This window comes from Cyprinodon tularosa, unplaced genomic scaffold (assembly GCF_016077235.1).
Source record: "Cyprinodon tularosa strain WSP-4 unplaced genomic scaffold, ASM1607723v1 ctg17, whole genome shotgun sequence".
In the NCBI taxonomy this organism is placed as follows: domain Eukaryota; kingdom Metazoa; phylum Chordata; class Actinopteri; order Cyprinodontiformes; family Cyprinodontidae; genus Cyprinodon; species Cyprinodon tularosa.
Genome location: NW_024038531.1, coordinates 2,558,211 through 2,578,908, shown reverse-complemented (window position 1 = coordinate 2,578,908; position 20,698 = coordinate 2,558,211). Strand labels below are relative to the sequence as shown.

At 38.2% G+C, this 20,698-nt stretch overlaps 1 protein-coding gene across 2 annotated transcripts in view; it reads left to right on the top strand.

The window, feature by feature from the left end:
- Nucleotides 1-17,608, top strand: part of igf1 (insulin-like growth factor 1) — a 30,365-nt gene extending 12,757 nt beyond the window's left edge. For both annotated transcript variants that reach the window (XM_038281382.1, XM_038281381.1), the window contains exons 3-5: nucleotides 11,083-11,339; nucleotides 11,481-11,516; nucleotides 13,308-17,608. In XM_038281382.1, coding sequence (XP_038137310.1) covers nucleotides 11,083-11,339; nucleotides 11,481-11,516; nucleotides 13,308-13,367 — 353 coding nt within the window. In that variant the 3' untranslated portion in view covers nucleotides 13,368-17,608. The remainder of the gene's footprint in view (nucleotides 1-11,082; nucleotides 11,340-11,480; nucleotides 11,517-13,307) is intronic.
- Nucleotides 17,609-20,698: the final 3,090 nt, after the last annotated feature.

Below are 20,698 nucleotides of genomic sequence, written 5' to 3'. Positions count from 1 at the left end.
ATGGGGGTGGGGGTTGAGATGATAGCACAAAGGAATCAACTCTATCACTGCATTGTAGGTTTTTGAAAGCTGAAATCTCAGCCACCCCCTCTGTTTAAGGTTGATATTTCTTTCATAACATAGATGTCTTCCTTCACAAACCGCCTGTCTCCTTTGTCCAAAATGTGAATTTTTTGGTCCTCAAAAGAATATCCTTTGTCCATAAGGTGTAGATGTACTGCAGGGTCTTGTCAGGAGGGGGTAGCTCCTCTGTGTTGGGCCATGCGTCTGTTAAGAGGTTGTTTGGTTTTTCCAAATAAAAAAAACAGCTATATAAAAAACTTTTTTGGAATGACTGTGACCTGGATCACTGAGAATCTTCACCAGCATTATGCAACTTGTACAGACTAAGCCAGCAGCAGCTGTTCAGTTTTAAGGTCACTTTGCATCTTGCTGATTCTCACTCTTTTCCATACTTTGAATTATTCCAGGACACTATCTTTTCCTAAAGACACACATTTTTGGAGATTGCAGAGAAAATAGAAAGTTGCAGGTCTGAATATTGTACATATTGTACTAATGATCACCAGTTATCTCTCCATTCTTTGACAACTTTTGTCCAGACTTTGCTGTTCAAATTTTAATTTCAATCCTTGTCCAACTATGATATACTGTGCATCATTTTCTCCATAATTCGAAAAATGTATTATCTATTATCTCCACCTTGGCAAATAGATCCCATTTCTTATCAAACTACACCATTCACAGGATTTTTTAGAAGCTTCCACCTTGAATCACTTTCTTGAAGTGCACGGAAAGGAAAAACGTTAAGAACTTTCATAAAGTCTGTAAAACGACTAATAGAGATGACTATAGGTACAACAAAAAAGTCTAGCTGCCTACGAGCAAACAGCATCATGTTTCTTCTGTAGGCATATTTACATTCACCAATGCTAAGAGCTGAATAGCTGGATCATCTTAGATTCGTGTTGATTTTTGGAGCATAATTTTGGGGGAAAAAAACAATCAGATTTTGCTCCATATTGACGAGATCATTAGCTAGCTGCTGCAGAAGCTCAGCTACACATCTATTATGCAAGTCTCCTCTTCCATTGCATCCAACTTTGGTTTCCGCTGTTTTAGCCTGCATCAAAGTGGGACATTTTATGCATCCAAAATGCATTCCTTATAAATCGGTTTGATATTGTTGTTTTGCTATTACCTTGCACCAATATTTTCCATTTATTGAACCCATGCTTGGTAAAACCATGCTTTGACTGGCTTTTAACTTGGTTCATTGTGACTAGCTAAATTTAAGAGTTTATTGAGTACATTTAACTTATCTTAGACCCAAGCTCTGTGTTTTAATGTATTTTTCTTTCCAATTGATTAGAAGCTGTGTCTCAAGCACACCCAGACCTTTTTTTCAATGAAAAAGATGAGGTTTGAGCAGCAGGGCACTTTTCCTTGGAAAATGTGCTCCTCGCAGTCTTCCTCAGTTTCTTCTCTTGTTTATTTTCTCCTCTACGTTTGACTGTGTGAAATATCCGGAAAGGCCGTCTGGATCCCGTCTGCCTAACGTTGATCCCTTCCCATAACTCCTCTGCCGGACGTGTTGAACTTGGCAGCCCTCTGATTGATAACGGGTTCAGGAACAGGATTTGCAATAATGTCCTCATTCTATCCTTGCCAGACAGAAAGCCAGTTATTGTTGCAACCCCTCCCCCCTTATCCACCTTAAGCAAACGCTCAATAAAATCAGACTCTTTCATCTAGCTGCTTTGTATGTTGATTTTATCCAAATATTAGCCTGACCTAATATTCCTGACTTGCTTCTACCAGATTTGACTGTGCAGTGATTTTGGAGAGTGGTTCATTTTCTGAATCAAATATTTCATAAGGCTTTTTTTTCCTAGAGTCTAAGCTCTAAGTTGCTCTGTGGCCTCAGTAACTGTTGGGTCATGTTAAAATATTCAGGCATTCTAAATTTAGCATGGGACATCTTCAAAATGAATTATGCACAATCCCCTTATGAGTCACAGGATGAGATAACCAAACATTTTGGATTGGAAACGTGTTGTCTCCTTAAATATTTTGGGGTGCAGCATTGGTGGAAAAACGACTTTCACCAGCCTTTAATGAGCGTCCCTGGTCAGTATTTAACCCAGTCAATTTCACATGAGCTCCTAAGAAGTAGAATGTGTAAACAGTACGTCACGGTCACGCACGCGCCAGTGTTCGCACTCAAACACGTACAACGAGGCCTCTTCCCTCGGCAGCAGGGGATTATGTGGATTACAGGATGATCAGGATACCACCCCCATCCCACCCTCCCCTTCCCTCCATTTCTAAGCACTGAGCTCAAACAAAACGAGAAAGCATTGCAATTAAGGCTGTCTCCTAAACTCAAAAAGTCTCCAAACCTCCTCTTGGAAATTATGGCAGAACGAAGAGGAGCCTCATGTAAAAGACAGCCGGTCCTTTGCATTTAGACCTGAACATCAGGTGGAGATGGTTCTCAGGGTGCTTTCATTCTTCTTGGGTCTGCCGAGACTAACTGATCTAGGTGTCCAAAAGAGTTAAAAAAAAAAAACAATCCACTGGACGTTTCGCTTCCCATCAAGGAAGCTTTGTCAAGTCAAAATTGTCATGATCTGGCCTGTTTGCTCCCCCTTAATTGGTTATTTCTCTCACCTGTTGTTTTCCTTCCCTGACTCAATTATCATTTATTCCTCTCACCTGTTTCCTTTGGTTTATATTCAGTTCAGCCAGAGCATTCAGGGCCAGATCATTACTGTTTTCTGTTAGCCTGTCTTTTACTTTGATTCCTTGGTTCATGTTTTGGATCCTGGCAGCCAGTGGAAAGAGGTTTTTGTGTTTGTCTCGTCTCCTGATCGTCCACTGTTCCTCCCCCGTGGAGTCCTCTGGGTTTTTGGCTCAATATGTGGGGAGGTTCAGTTTTTATCTCAGTAAGCCTGGCTCCAGGGAGGAGACCAGTTTAAAGTCCTGCATCAAGTTCTGGTTCCACGTCCTGTCTCAGCTACCCTCTTCCACTGAGCCTGCTCTTCTGCACCTGATCCTGTCTGCTCCTGTGCATGACCACCTGGTCATGCTTCTGGTATCAGCCAGACTCTGAGCCCACCTGGGAGCCTGTGGATGCCTGGAAGTCTGATCCTGCCACCTGTTTCTGTTCCTGCCTGATCTGGATCCTGTGCCTGTCTGTTCCTGTCTGTTCTGGATCCCTGACCAGGATCGGCTTCCAGCATGTCTTCTGGAACTGCAGCACTTGGGGACATTCTAGGACTGGACTGTGGCGTTGAATTCAAGGCTTTATACAGTAGCCCAACAAGCCCTTGTTTTTTAGAAAACATGCAAATTGAAACAGACAAACGGTTCCACCCCTTTGGAATGGGGGTGATCTAGGTGTTGTTCAACCTTTAGAAAGAAAGACATGATTCTGGGATTACGTAGACATATAATTATGTCATTCTCCATATTTGTTGCCATCTGCTCAGCAGATAGGTTAAAATGATTGGCTTTTATGGCATTAACAACTATCCTTTTAATTTACCAAGAACACTTTAACTACTTATAATAATAATTTATAATATTAATAATTTAACTTTATTGATCTACAACTGGAGAAATTCACCTCTGCATTTAACCCATCCCCTTATGGAGCAGAGGGCTGCCACTGTGCGGTGCCCAGGGAGCAGTGTGGGGTTAAGGGTCTTGCTCAGGGACCCAGAGTGCAGGATGTGGGGATCAAACCAGGTACTTGCAACCTTCTCAATAAACAAGCGCACTGCTCTACCCACTAGGCCATCACCTCCCCTTTTCACATCCAGACATATTTTCTAAAAAAGTTAACTGTTTTTCGAGTAATGAAAGGAGAAACTACTGGTTATTGTAATCTGTACTATTTATAGGAATGACAAACATGAACAGAATCGCTTTCTCAATTGAATTAATCCATTAGTTATTTTTTCAGACACAAGGGCCACTCTTTAAAATGGGAAAGACAGAAGAACTTCACACACAGGGAGAAAGAAATCTTTGTCCTAATTAGTGAGGAACAAGCTACATTACATAGAAGCCATCCATATTCACAGAGAGTGGGGACATTAAAATGTTGGAAAGAAATGGAACTGTGACAAACAAGGCTGGAAAAGGAGCCAAGTTTACCTCCCTTTTTTTCACAGCCAGGAGGCTGGTACAGACATTCATTCACATATTCAAGGCTGACATCTTGGGTCAGACAGTTGACATGGTACTTTCATATCAACCTGTTGTTTGGAAGTTGTTGTCGTCCCCCAGAGAGACATTTTTTGCATTGGTCGTATACATCTTGATCTTCATCTGTCCTCTTGGCAGTGCTATTGCACACTGTCTGACTTAGCCTTACTATTACAACTCATAATGGCTCCCCAAAGGTTCACATAGTTTCACTTTTACTCAAACTTCTTTGTGTGGACACCTTATTTCAATGTGGAGGTTAACACAGTGCCTTTTCTGTTGACCTTTACTCTAGCTTTCATAGCAGCTGACTACCAGAGACTTCAATCTAGAATTCACTTGATGCAGGGATTGGAATATACTGGTCTGATAGCACCCATAACTACCCATTAGTCCAGATCTTCGCCTTACTTTGTCCATTTTGGTGTCCTCCAAGGCTCTCTTTAGAGACCTCTGTTTTTCCCCTCTCCATTGATCGTATTCTGTCAACTTTTAAGAATGCGTTTCTGTTGTAGGCTACACGTCTTTTCACTCTGAACATATTCATATACTTTTGTAGCAGTGATGGCTGTTTGTTAATTTGAACTAGATTAAGAAAAAAACAAAATCTAGAAAGATATGTATATATCCATTTTTGATTTTTAGTTTGTTACTCTTGTTTTTTTATTGTTTGCTCTTAGATTGACTTTTTAGTGTATTGTGAAGGAGTTTGTGATTTGATCTTAACAGTTATTTTTACTTACTTTATTTTGCTCAAGGATTTCCTTACAACATTCGTTTCGGGGATTCCTATATGGAAACGTCTCCAGAAAGTTGGAGAAATTTCCATTTTTATTAGACCTAGACTTTTCAACAGGACATTAATAGATTAGTTGTTGGACTAAAAATGGCAAACCCATATTGTTTATGAACATTCTGTTTAAAGGAATGTCACAAAACAATCCCACTCTGTTTATTTTTCTCCATCTGTTAAAAGAATTAAAATGTTTGGGTTGGGTAGTAAAGTAATATTCGTAAAGTGAAGAAGTCATTCATTCACTATAAAGCATTATCAGTTGGTTTCATTTAAATAATTTTGGATAGTGTAATGTTTGTTTCATTTGTTGCAGCTGATGCTCTTAATTTAATCACACCACCTGCAGGCCGACAGTAGTTATCCTCCCTCAATTTAAATGCTCTCTGAATATTTTTGTGTCCTTTTAGTTGCTTCCACTGTGAATTTAGTGTTTTAATGAGACATTTCTGCTCTCTGACCTGATTTAATGATAATTGCTGAACATCCGTTGCCTAATATAGACCTAATATAACTCAGGCAATGTTATACATACAGTCTAATTCATGTACCAGTTATATTCCTCTCATTATCTGTAGTGTTTTGGTTTTTACATCAATGTGACAAAAATCTTCCTCATTCTGTTTAGGTGGGAGGTGATGAAGGAAAAAAAGGTTTTTATAAAGATATTTTGGTGTAATTGGTGCAAATGCATGTAATTAATAATTTTAATTAAAAGGCTGTGGAGACAATTAGAAAATTGTTGAGATAAACTGGGGTTTCAAACTTGCAATAGCCACAAACCTGGAGTTATAGTGTCTGCATAAACATGTTGCTCAGTTCTATCAAATTTTAGACCGTCTTCGTCTAGAGGTTCTCTAATTTATACAAAACATATTTTTAAACATTCTTGATGTAATTAAGAGGCTTTTAGTTAGAGCCTGATGAAGTAAAGTCTGATCCCAGTTTAACCTCTGACCTTTGTTTAGAAGGTTGTGATTTTATCCTGATTTTAAGTTGCCACTGAGTTTAACTAGTGCTGCCCACCTTTGTTTGCACACATCTGTTAAAAGTTTAATTATTAACTTTTCGTATCAAATCATTTTACACAAAGGTATCTACCTTCAGCATGACAATGACTTGCAGATAAAAAAACAAACTTTTACTATGAAAGTTAGAATATTGCATAAGACCAATAGAAAAAAAATGTCAGCCTACTGGAAAGTGTGCATATAGACTGCTGGATATCCCTTAATACTTAGTTTAAGCTCCCTTTGGTTGAACTAGTTCATTTATTGCAGGAGAACAGCCTCTAGATCAGCTGAGGTGTTTAGTTAGCCTAGGTTGCTTCAATAGCGCCCCTCAACACGACTGCATTATTAGCTCTGTGTTCAATTTTCTCCTATGATTTACTGTGAGGTTCAATTCAGGCCTGTTTGCTCCACATATGAAGACTATTTAATACTTTGGTTCACAACCTTCTCAAGCCTATGGCCGAAATACACTATGTAGTCCTATTGTACATTTACCTACCCTTTGGACATCATCAAAGAATACCAACTCATATTTTTTCCCTCCTTAAAACAAAACCTGCAAAAACTTGGCAATACATTTCTTGTAATTTTTTGTATTGGCCAAGTTAAATGGACCGATATCAATATGCTTAAAAGCGCCCATGATTGGCCGATACCGACATTGGCCGATCTATTGTGCGATCTTTTTCAGCCATGCTTTGTCCTTCCACCTAACTTTCTATGATTCTGCTAATACAGCACCTTCTGCGGCTCTACATCGTTGTTGAGGTACCAATAATTGCCTGCTCCCTGTCTGGATCACAGGATAACATTTTTGTATTTTAAAATGAAGTATTATATTTATAACTTAAATGTGGCTGTTTCTAATAAGCTTAAAGGAAGAATAATGTTCTAATTACCTAAAATGCACATCTGTCTGCAGATATACTGATGCCTTTTTAAGTTAAAAACACTCGGTTTTTCTTATTTATTGTACAAGATCCAGTGATTACTAATCTGGTAGGACCCAGATTGATATATGTAGACCTGAGTTGAGTTTTATGTTATCAGTCAGGGATGACTGCTGTTCAGTCTGTCTGTGAAAAGGAGCGACATTTAGCACAATACTTCGAGCTGATTGGGTGACGTGCCCGCTAGTACCTGCCTTCCATCATACGCCAATCGTAGCAGTGAATCGTGATGTTTCACGATGATCACAATAGGATTCGTCTTGACGATTTTTACAACTAGTGGAGTAAGCTGATAATCAAACTTCTTCCAAGTCCTGTTGGAAGAAAAGCGCAGATATCTTTCACATCCAAAAAGTGGTTATCTTTGCTCCTTTTTTAAACTAGAAATTGTTGCTATTTTAGCTAAAACCAAGTCAATGGTGGAATTTTTTTTTTCCACTTTATTTTTATAGATTTTTTATGGGTATACAACAAGAACATGACAATGATTAATGTCCTTTAGTGAGTCCTTTAGCATTTGCCACAAAAAAAGAAAAAAAAAAAAAGAAAAAAAAGCATTAGACAAACAATAAATAATATTATATAAAAATAATTTGTTCATTTACACTTTGGACATACTGAAAGTAAAAAAAAAAAAAAACACACTTTATGGAGTTTCAACCAGTCAATTAGAAGTGTCCACACCTTTATTCATAACAACTGGGGTAAAGAAGAACAAAAAAAAGAGGGTGAAATAGGGGTTTTTTATGGCTTCAGTTGTTCTAAAATGGGTTTCCAAATTTTGTAATATTTTGTCAATGGTGGAATTGACAGGTGAGTCCTCCAGCGTAGCCATGTTTGTAATGGCCCGGCAAGGCCCTTCTGACTGCCGCCATTCCTACATGTCCAGCCCCAAAAAACACTGCTTTCATCTCATTGGTCCGACTCACTGGTTGTTACGAGACGGACGTATTGGAGGGAGTCTTTCAACAATGATTTGTTGTGAGACTAAAAACTCAGATCTCGCCGAAATCCAGCTTGCTATGCAAGGTTAAGTGATAACCCTAAGGCTCTCATTACTTTAATGTTTCATAACATTTATGCAATGCCCACATTTAAGATGCATTTACAAAGTATTATATTCACCCATATCTGTAGCATTTGACTCAGTTTGAGCAGCTTTCATCATTTGGCCACCTTGTGTTTAAAGCCGGGCATTAGCTCAAAGATTCAATTTTTATTAAGCATAAAGGCTGTAAAAATTAACTTTCTGTGCAGTCATTGAACCATGCATGCTGACCCTGTCAAATACCAAAACACAAACTGACTCAGTAAAAATACTGGAGTTCTGGAACATCAGCAGAGGATAAACCAAGCTTAGACCTGGCTCAGGGAGACATAAAAACAATGCAAAAAACTTCTGTGTGTTTGAAAACAGTCATAAAAGTGTGTCAGTGTTTATGAGGGACTAATATAATCATCGATCATGTTAAAACCTTGTAGAAATTAATGCTTCATGCATTTTTTCCCGCTACCTTAAATTAGAACTTGTTGATTCCTCTTTCCCTTCCAGCTGCTTTTCTGCAGCAGGGTGGCAAACTATTCTTGGAATAACAAAAGGTGTTAATTTTCAAAAACTATTTTCCTGTTTTTAGGAGGAGGGTTGAAAATCAGGCCAGACAAATGAACAGATTCCTGCTTTTGGCTCAAAATAGTCAGTCTTTATGTAACCAACAGTGTGGACTGGAGTTTTTTTCTCCATCTTAATGCAGTGACATCAGTCGTTACCTGCAAAAGTTGCTTCCAATACATAACATGTGTTTGCTCCAATAACTGGAAAATATTCTTAGAGAAGCATTGAATAATGAAAGGATAAGGATACCGTCAATCAAATGAGGTGTTTCTTTTCACATTTTATGTTTCCAGATATCTTGGATTTCTTGCTTCATTAATAATTCAGCTGCACTGAGTACATGTTGTCATAATTCATCCATAAAAACTTTTCTTCTTCATCTCATTCATGCCTCCATTATCTTCTCAGTTCAGAAGAGAAAGATGCTTCTGTTTCTGAATGAAAGCTGCCCTCTGTCCAAGCAACATTGTCAGAACAAGGCGAACACAGAGCAGGAGTTAATGCACTTTGTCAGCACTGGCAGGCTTCAGAGCCAAGAGCTATTAACTCTGAGAGAGAGAGGCATTTCCTCCTTGTAAATGCCATATTAAATTATTATTATTTCATTTGGTCACAGGGAAAAGCCCATCTCCTCTCAGACTTTTCCTTCTTACCAAAGGAGCTGGGAATTCTAAATGGATCCTGAGTTTTTCCAATGAAGAGCATTATCTTAGAGTAAGAAGAGGGAACAAGCTTTGGTGTCCCTGCAAGGCTCATATAGTTATACAAAAAAAAACGTATAAATTTGAGCTAAAAACGTTTGCATAGCCCTTTTCTCTTAGTTATGCATGTGAATGACTCTGAAGGGCACTTTTTCCAAATGAATATATGAATGAACAGAAAGTCCTCGATGTTTCTGCAGGTGGATCAGCCTCTGGGGGCTAAAGAGAAAAAAATTTAACAGAGCCAAAAATGGCTGAATACGACATTCTCCAACATGTTGCGGCCAAATTTGGTCCACAGTGTGTAGTGTTCAGCGCTGTAAATTTCACTTGCAGAAATTGAACGTCATTAGGTTGGTTCATATATCAGGAATATTAAACTTGTGACCTGGCTATTATCGCTGCTTTACTAAAAACATAGAGTTTGGAAACCTGCCAGAGCAATGAAGGAGAAAAAGCAGAATCTGATTTATACGAGCTGGACTGAATCTTTGCAAATTCTGCACAGCTATTGCATTTTGTTAATACGTCCATCCAAACTGGCTATGTTCTTTTTTTTGTGTGTAAATAGATTTATATAAAGATGTTTTTATATTAGAATAAATCAAATTGGGTAACTTTTGAATCAAGAACAAATTTAGGTAAACATTTAACATAAAATGTTGTCACAAGCATTTTTGGAAAAATTTGGAAATGGAGCTTGAACTTTCTAGCTGTTTTAACGAAAACATAACAGCAACATGTTTCTTTACGACAATAATATCATAAAAACACCCTCAGATTGCAAACTGCTAGTGTGGATTACTTTAAATGATATCCAAAAAGCTTCAAAAAGCTCTAACCAACATCTTAGATAATTTCAGTTTATCTATCAATCTATCAAATATACACAATTCTTAGCTCTTTAATTTTTACCTTGAAAGTAAATTTTGCAATCATTGTTTTTTATTTCCATTGAAAGCCATCTTGACAAACTTTTTTTTAGCTCTCTAGCTATACCATTAGATAAAAATAATTTTACTAGTTTTGCACACGTATTTGAAATGAATCCACTTAAAGGTCTTGTGGAGGATTTTTGCAATTTTTTTAAAAGACCCACCCTCTCCACTTAAAATAAAAAATGCACATGCACTACCCTGTACCTGCTCCTGATAGGGAACGCCTATTAACCGTATGCGAGAGTGTGCACGAGCCCATTTCTCCTCGTGCACGCTCTGTTTAAAAGTTGCTGTTCTTATACAAGCTTACTGTGTCCAAATGTCCGCCCTAACCGTTAAATCCCCCAATCACTATATAGGATTATATAGTGGATTTTATAGTGAACTCAGTTAACTGACAGTTCGGACACATGATCACTGTTTTTTCCTCCGTTAGTCACGTAACTCCTCCTCCACTGCGCGGTGCCTGCGCCAATTTTTTTTGACCCTCTGCCATTTTCCAAGAACTACGGTGAGAAAGGAGAGCTTCAATGACTGTAATAAACCATAGCTCACCACACATATGCTGCTGAAAGTGCATATGCGCAGAAAAACATGGCTAACTGGGAACAGGCTTTATGTAAACATATCACCAGAATGATTGACAATTAGGAGGGCCACTTATTTAGATGATCCACTCGGAAATAAAAGATCATCCTTTAATGTCACTTTTTAAGCCTCATTCCCTCAAACTGCAGTTGAAGCGATGTCTATTGTTGAACACTGAAAACATTCTTTGTTGATGGTGTGGTTACTTTGTAAAGCAGCAGTGGTTTAAAGTTTTCTCTATATGTGACTACATCCTTCTGTCCGCTATACAGATAAGCCAACAGGCTATGGTCCCAGTGCAAGGCGGTCGCACGGCATCGTGGATGAGTGCTGCTTCCAGAGCTGTGAGCTGCGGCGCCTGGAGATGTACTGCGCACCTGCAAAAACCAGCAAGCAGTCTCGTTCTGTACGTGCACAGCGCCACATAGATGTGCCGAGAACTGTCAAGGTCAGTAACCCGGGACATAAAGTGGACAAGGGCACAGAGCGCAGGACGGCACCGCAGCCAGACAAGACAAAAAACAAGAAGGTTTGTGCCGCATCCACTTATACACTAAAGCCATGGTTCAGATCAATGAATGTACGTGATAATTATGAACATTGTTTGCTACTTTGAGGTCTCTTTCAAGTACATCCAACTAAAATGTCTTTTTTTTTTTTTCCCTCATAGAGACCTTCATCTGGACATAGTCACTCATCCTTTAAGGTATGGATGCATCCCCTCACATGTATACCTCTCCAATAAATCAATTAAACCAATTAGGTGTAATATGAAACTCATAGATATAACTTGAGTTAATAACCCAGGTGAACATTAGCATCATTTGACCATGAAATATCCATATGTAAATATTAGTAAAATTATATTTTCTTTATACTGTTGGATATGTATTAGAACATCATTTTTCCAAAGTAAAAACACATTATTTCATATAAGATCTGGAATTTGACTATGAAGTAGCCTCTGGTCTGGGTATGAAAGTACAATCTGTTTTTCTGACAAAACCAAAAATGGAAAAAAAAAAAGAAAAAAAAAACGGAAAAAGCACCATCTTTTCTTTTTTTGTTTAAAACCAAAAATGTTTTTGGCTTTTAGTAACAACAAGAAAATGGAAAAATCAACGTATAATCTGTTTTTCCAACAAAAAACAAAGCTTGGCTTAAAATAAAAAAGGAAATGGGTGCTGAATCCTTGTATGGTTCGTTCTTTGGTTTTTTTGTTTCAAAACAAAAACGAAAAAACAAAACAAAAATGGGTTTTTTAATTTTTCCGTTTTTAAAACTAAATTAGAGATACGGCATTTGCAAAAATGAAAAAAAGGGTACGTTTTGGGATTTTTTTTTTTACTGCAATGATTAAACCAAAGACAAAATTATTTTGTTGTTAATTCAACAGACCTTATGGCAGAACCGGAAATGAAGACCTGAACTCCAAACAGATAACTTTTTAGTTACCAGTAGGTGGCAGTGATGTACGCCTTCAATTTCTTGCCAACCGCCATTACAATCCACAAGAAGAAGAACTTTTTTAGTTGGCACTACCAAAATGGAAACGTTTGTGTTATTTAGAGGGAATCGGCGCATTTCATTGAGCGCTAATGATTGCACGTTCCAAATCGGCGTCCGACACATTGTTCTGTCTTCGCAAGTTGTGCTCCATACAAAACCTTCTGATACTCATTACCGAGTAATGTGGAGCTCCATGGCGGCTCAAAGCATCACTGATTTCAGAGTGTGTTTTTTCGCTCTCAAAAAGTTCGATAATCAAAGCAGAAAACAGTTCAAGTGCAGCCATTGCCTTTTGTTTAGAAATGGTTTGTTTTGATGCCGTCTTCATCCACTGTAAATGATTTTTCTTTGGCGACTTACTTCATTTCCGGTACCGCTACATATTAAAACGACAACCGTATTTTATTTGCATTTAGATGGCGAGACAAAACTCAAACGCTGTTGATTTTCTATTAATTCGATTTTTCATTTTTTCGATTTAGGTTTTAAAAACGGAAAAACAGAAAAAGCACACGCTTGTTTTGTTTTTTCGTTTTTGTTTTGAAACGAAAAAAAACCAAAGAACAAACCATACATGGATTTACACAGATTGCTCTGTTTCTGTTATTTGTTTTTTTGGTTTTGTCATAGCGGGATCGCTTCCCTTTGATCCTTGTATCTTTTATTGTGGTTTTAAATTAACTGCTGCCACTAGAATCCTCGTTTTGTTAATGACCTCATTCACTGTAGGCCAACTTTTATCCATTGGACAGAGATCCACACAAACACTTCTATACTTTGGTTTATTAACGACTTCCTGATTGAATTCATCTTTCAAACAAACATATTTAAGTGTTTTTTTTTTTATTACTCTGTCCTGACTGATAACATTTAACTTGTTAACTAACTAAGTCGCCATCTTAATAGCTTCCTAAGTCTTAAATTGTTGTAACCATGGAGACAGCTGTCCTTTGCAGTGACGTCTACGATGTTTCTTTTCATCTTGCAGGAGGTCCATCCAAAAAACTCAAGTCAAGGCAGCTCCGGGGGCAAAACTTACCGAATGTAGGGAAGCAGGAAGCGAAAGAGAGAAGGGAGTGGCCTTACCTGGTACCCCTGTGGAACGGTTCACTGGTTCACTGTAAAACAAAACGAAAGGATGCGAAAAATGGCAGAAAAGCTTAAAAAAAAAAAAGAAGTTGTGTTTAAAGGCTGGATGAGGGTACTTGTGATCACCTCATTCCTTATGAGGAGGAATTCTTTAACTCATTGTAAAAGACTAGTTTAGCTGCTAAGACACAGTACGAGCTTGCAATTCCCTTCATATTTAAGCTGCAATAGCCCTCTTTCCTTTGGCTCCAGAAAGGGTGGGAACATCACCCAGACAGGAATGAGTGGTCACATCCATTTCACTCTTCACAGTCACATAACAGTTTAATATCCCTGTTGAAATTCAGAGTTTGTTTTTATGCACTATAAATTTACTGGGGATATGTTGGTCATCTTAAAGACCAGGACCATGTGGTTTATTGTTATACATTTAAACAATGCTGTTGGTAATTTCACCCTGAGGCGGACTTAAATCCCTGTTATGTGGAGTGGCTAGGGGGTTTGAGAGCAATCCATTTCCTTTCTAAGCCCCACTAAGTGTTCAGAACTGGATCCATAATACGCACGCTTTAGGTAATTTGTAGGTTTCATTTTTTAAAAATAAAATAAAGAGCTTTAGTTTTTTTCTGTTTTCTAAAGCACAGAGATTTGTTTTCACTTGTCAGCTCCCTCGTTTGGTTTATTTTAAGAAATAGGTCAGTGGATTCAAAGTTCATCTGGCATAAATGAGCAGATTAATCAAACAGTGACCACCAGACAATATGTTTGTCGTCTGTGTGCTTTTCGCTGGTCACAACCTTTGAGAGATTGCAAAACATTTACTTCTTATTAATCAGGAATTTTAAGTCAGTTTTTTTTAACATGATTTTCTAAAGGGTTATTTAAGGAATTGTTTTTAAATGAGCAAAGACTAAAACAAAAAAGTGAAGTTAAAAATAGAATTTTCTAAATTATAAGGAGTTTGTTATAGATCGGCACCAAATAGCTCATGATTGTGCATTAGAAGAAGATTCCTGTTTAACATTTTTACATAAAAAGTTTTAGTGTGCATTGTGATCAGTCCTTCAGTACTTAAAAAAATCTTTAGGTTTATGTCTCCAACAGGTTTGCATGTCTACAGGATAAAACCATCCTTCATTTTTTGTTGCAAAACAGGTTTATCCAAAATTGGATGGAAAATCCTTGTGGATTTTCTCCTTTTTAATACCTTGGGTCTGTGATAAAGCCCTTCTAGTTGATCCAACCATTTCAAACTAGCTCCAGCTTTATTCTTTGCTTTGCATTTAGCTATATTCTTGTTCCTGGTTCCCTGACCCTATAAAACAAAAGCATCCCAACAGTATGAGGCTTCTACCACCATGTATCCCAGTGGAGATGGTGTATTCAAGAAATGGGGAGCATTTTTCTTCCACGTCGAGCAAAAAAGTTCAAATTCAGTCTCTTATCATTTCATCGTCCTCAACCTGTTTGCTTAATTTCTTGTTTGGCTTCTGACAAACATAAACAAAACTTTTGGAGGGGTTCTTTCAATGATGTTCATCATACATTTAAAAAATAAACTAAAAGGGAAATATGTGTGGTTTAGCTGTGAATCTCTGCAGCTCCTCCTGGAGCATTTCCATTCTGGTCAGTATTTGTGGGAACATTTTATTTAGAGGAATCAGGCCAGAAGGGACTGATCACTCAAACAAACCATAATTTTAAAATATTTTTTTTTTTACCCACTTCTCAATTTTGAGCTGTTATGTGTTATTTTTTATTACTTAAATTCCTATTAGAATAACTGCAGAGATATTTTTTTTCTTACATAACAAAATGTTGACATTTTTTGTGGAGATATTGATTCATTTCAGGCACAGAAACGTTTGTTCAGTCGATTATCATTACCTGAACTCTTATTATTCAATGAATTCTAGTTTTGGGTTTGATTCTTTATTTTGACGCAGTGACAAGAGTACAACCAAACAACACAACATCCGTTACAAAGTCCACCTTAAAGTCAGGCAGAATAAACTGGTAAATATTACCAGCAAACGTCTGATTGGCAAATGCAGACCCACATTTAAACATGCAGTAGCGATGGCAAATATATGAAAATAAAATCATCAAATATAACTAAGGGTCATGATAACATTCACAAATTTCACAAACAAGCAATTTCTGAGAAGTCCTTGCATGAATGGACTGGACACTGATTTTTCGTTTGAGCCTCCCTGATTTTGCCCCAAACATGTCTCATATCTGGCTCTGCTTCCTCTCTCTGTGTATAATCAAACTGTACTCCCATTATGTTAATCTATGCATTACTATCACTCATTGTACATGATGGTTTCATATAACAAAACTGTATTAAAAAATCCTATCCACTGTATAATGGTGCTATTTTATAGTTTACTTGCAAAGAGATGGAAAAGACAGATGGATGGCAGGGCTTACATTGGAGGTCTTCCCTTTTGCACAGCCTTGTGGCCACCATGTTGATGGTGATTTTATTTGTAAGCAGATTCTTAAGTGAAAGCAACTAAATGTTTCCGTGTGAACTCTGTGAATGCATGGATAATAAAAAAAAAGAGAATGAGTATACAATGTTGTGACCCCAGGAAGGCATAATGCTATTTTTTCTACTATTCTTAAATTATTTTCTCAATATAAATCCCTTATGCCAAATGTCTTGATAGAAATACTGTAAACTGTGATTCTTCTAATTGTGTCAAGATTGTTAAAAGTCGTGGTGTGCTTTTGTCTGTCCAGAGTGCGTGTTGCCTGCAAATGCCTCCCTGGAAGCCAAAGTGTCAAATATGAGGGAAATCAAAGTGGGATTATGCAACTTTTGCTTAACATCTCCTACTGGTGACAGAAAGTAAATTAGTTATAATCATTGCCCTTTCAAATGTCTTCCATTTCATGAAAGGCATTCTTTTCTTTTTATATTTTCCATGATCATATTTAAGATTGGAAATTAGTTTATGTAAGGTCCGAAAATATTACTATACACTACTATACGTAGTGGGAAATTACTAATTTTATATGCTTTTAATGTCAAAATGTATCTGTGAATAAAAAGGCACGTTTCAATTTTCCAACTGATGGTAAAACTAGAATCAGGTGATTGTTGTAACTATTAGCCAGTAGCTAAAAAGCTGAAAACTGTGTATTATACCATATTTTATATGTTCAAACCCTTTGGCAACATTTTTGGTAATGGATACTGTATAATAGACAATGCATATTTAACTAAACATAATTCAGAAGAGTATAAGTACTGCAGTTGTGCAGCAAAAGTGATATGTGATAGGTGGCCATCTTGGATTTTATTTTTTAAGGCGAGTTTTTCAACTTCTAGGAAACAAATGTTAAGACTTTGGCGGTACTACAATAAAATTTAAATGTTTTTCTTTAATTGCACCCTCTGAGTTTTTACATAAATCAATCACACATTTTTTTAATTTTAAAAAGTTGCATGGTCCCACTTCTAAAGAAATTTTTTAAAAATATATATTGAGAAAAATCTGACTTCATTTTTGAAGTTCAGGAGCAGGATTACACTCTAAAGCCACATTTCTACAACATTTGCATGCATCCCGTTGATGGAATAGGCCTTGCTCTTTAACTTAAAAAATAAGATGAAGTAATGAATTTTTTGCAATGGTTTTTAGTGTTTTTTTTATACATATTTTTGCCCTGATAATTAAGCTGAAGTAAAAACTAGTTGAAGAAAATATGTTCCTACTAGAAGTTTAGGTATACAGTGCATACCAAAGACTTTTTAGATCCATTGTAGCCCATTAAAATATAAATATAGCATGATTCCATTGTGTCTCCACTACAATACAGTTTAACACAACGTTTAGGTGTCTGAATTATGGCTTGTGTTGTAGAAAGACAGAAATCCTTGGTGTATACGGCATATTTTAAGGAGCAAACCACAGAAACGACTTCAAATCATCAGCTTTTATGAATCACTCAAACATGTCAAGCTGTCAGTGGTGTGAAATAATCAGAAAAGACTCAAGCGTGGGAGGAAGTATGCAAACATTCATGACTCCCTGAAGTGTTAGATGTATTTTCCTGAAGCTCACTGTCCAAGAACCTGTTTGATTACAGCCCTGTTATTTATGGTGCTTGATTGCCTTCTGTAAGGAAAGAAAATACTGACAAACTGTTCACCATTCCTGCTGAATAAACCACTTGTCAACATCACAGAAATGTCTGGAGACTACTTTTATTCATCATCCACACACTATATGCCGCACTATATCATTAATAGCCCTTAATTACAACCACAACCTGCAGGAGTTTTTTGGTGATCTTATTTGATATCAGCATAGCAGCACATATTGTTGAAAAGAAAATCTTCATGTTTATTAGAGATTGAACGTTTAGCCCTTTGAATGCAAAACAATACAGCCCCAGTAATGTCGAATAGCAAGCAATTGTAGACGCTAAATTTTAATTCTTGCCTAAGGTGTGAATGGAAATCAGGTCTGGATTTTAACTGGGCCATTCTAACCCAGAAGCTTTGATCTGCCTGCATGCCTAATCCTGGTAAAAGGGTGACGTCAACTTTATTCTTATATCTACTTTGATTTTCAACAAGTTTCTTTTAGAATCCCCTTCCTCCTTCCAATCAAACAGATTTCTGCCAAAAAAAAAAAAGCATTACAATAATACTATGCCGCCATTACCGCTTCTATCCTGCCAGTCTTCCCAGATCCGATATGTGGAGTGGACGCGTCACTAACTCGGAATGACCCAATCAATAAAAGGCTTTACTGCCGAGTACTATTTTACACGTACGAGATATTTACTTTTTCACATGCAGCACACATAAAGAAATAGAACAGAATATATGAAGAATATATAAACTAAGGCAAGTTCGTAATCGTCGTCTCCGGCTCCATCTGGGACCAAGACATGGGGCAGCATTCTCAGTAGAGACTCCCAGGTCTCCCTCTCCACAAACAACTCCTCCAGCTCTGCTCGGGGAAGCCCGAGTCGCTCCCGGGCCAGCCGAGAGACATAGTGTTTCCAGTGTGAACGCACTGTTCTTTCAACACCGTTAAACTTGCCGCATTCATTTTGAAGCCAGTCTTCCTCCATGGCTTCTCCAAACTCCTCCAAGGCCCGAGTTTTTGCCTCTGCATCCGCCTGGGCATCAGCACACCTGGCCTCAAGATACCTGCTCGCAACCTCAGCAGTCAAACAAGCCAACCATGTTCAATCACTAAGGCAAGTTGTACTGGATTAATAATGGCAATAAACCCAAACAAGAGCTTGCAATTACTTTTATTTAGGGGTATCAGAGCAAAGGGTCTGAACACCAACGCATGATGCCCAGTTCAGACTTGTATTTGTAAATAGGTTCTAAGTTGTTCTTAATTTAGCTTAAACGTCACTCTGAGTTGGTCATTCACTACTTTTAATTTCATTTTATAGTTTCAAAATGACAAAATTCAGAGAAATTGAAGGGGTGCAAACGCTTATGCCAGGTACTTTACGGCCACAGACTGCTGGTGGAAACACAACGCTGTGAAGACATTATTCTCTCTCTTGCATAACTTCACAGATTTCATGAGGAACCCTGTTGACTCAGACGCATGAACGGCAGATAATTACATAGTTGGTGTTTGTCCTTCTTAAATCCTTTAAGATATTTTGGCTGTAGATAAAGCCAAAAGTCAAGCTGTGTGCACTCTGAAGCTGACCGCGCCAGTCGTAGCAAAAGACAACGTGATACTTCCTCAGAGGCAGAGGGGTCCGCCAAGGAAAACAGAGCGGGGTGTGGTTCTCCTTAAGGCAAGAGCTGCATGTTCAGCTCCTTGGAGGATGCTCGCAGTGACAGGGCCGAGCTCCAGCTCACTCCCGGTCAGCACTTTCCAAACGGATGCATATATGGAGCAGGGATAAGACCTTGATAAATTGGCTCTCTGGCAGTCGCCCAGCAGGCGGCAGAGATCAAAACATGGAGCAGAGGAGGGAGCTCAGCCAGCTCTGGGTCATGGAGGCCATCCTGGATGTTATTACATCCTTCTTTCAGACAGATACAGAATCAATTATCTCACCCTAACGATCCAGTTCCCAACAGGCATGCGAGATTGTGTGCAGCAGGAAATATTAAGGCTGAACATTTACAGTAAACTAATACTTAAAGATTAGTTTATTCCTTTATATGCTCTTATTTAGTGTTGCATCGTGAAACGAGAATACTTGAGTAACCTCAGATACCAGGACTGGAAAAACCACTTTCCTCTCTCATTGATCTGTGCACTCTGAGATCCAGTGCATCTAAGGACATGTACTTTGGACTGAACTCTGAAACACAATCTCCCCACACTCTTCAACTCCTCATCTTAAGCACACAATTGTCTTTTGAATGAACTTGTGGTCTGTTTTACTACACTCACCAATTTTACTACTTATTCGGGTTGTTTCAAAGGGAGAGAAAAAAGGCACCTTATAAAGCCTCATCTGTCTTCTACCATTCATTTCTTTTAACTCTGCTGAGATTTTACTTTTGCTTTTGTCAGATCAGCATCTTATTACTCTAATCCCAAAGAATCCTAGCAAATTCTCCTGCCCAGATGCCATGAAAGTAATGCATTGATTGTGACCAACTTTTAAGCAGCCCTGTGTTGCATTTTATCGTCCAGATGTGAAGCAGAGGAAAGACGTCCAGCAAGTGCTACCAGTACATTAGCAGCTAGATTAAAGTGTGTTTGAAAAAAAAAATGCAGCTAAGCTTTGGGATTTGGAGATTCTCCCTCTTTCTCGGTTTTAGCCGACAGTGGAAATTCACTGAGACTTGATTATAGTAGGAGAGTGTTGGCTCAGCTGTGTGCTTTAAGAACCCATGATGTCAGAGCCTTATTTTCTTTGGAGAGACTCTCATCAGCTGCATTGTTCCAGGAAACCATGGTCAGTTCTCTTGGCAAAAAGAAAAAAATCTTGCCCAAAATGCGACCACCCCTCACTCCCTTCCCATCTTTGCCCCCACCTCAACGCCAGCCCCCCTCTCTCCCGGCTTTAAGCGTGCACATGCGGAGCATCCTGCATCGAATTTCCTTGGAACTGGAGCTTCTTACCCTCGTTTACCTAAGCCGTCCTTGTCCTCTCTCCTTTTTTGTTTCCCATCAAAAGACGGGTGTCTTTGATGAAAGGCAGTGTGTTAATACAGGATGAGGAAATGACCTTTCTTGCACCCCTAGGGGATCATAAAACAATGCTGCTACTGATGTCATGGAGCCCAGACTTAGAGACGTAGGCGGTGTGATTGAAAAACAGCACCGCCAT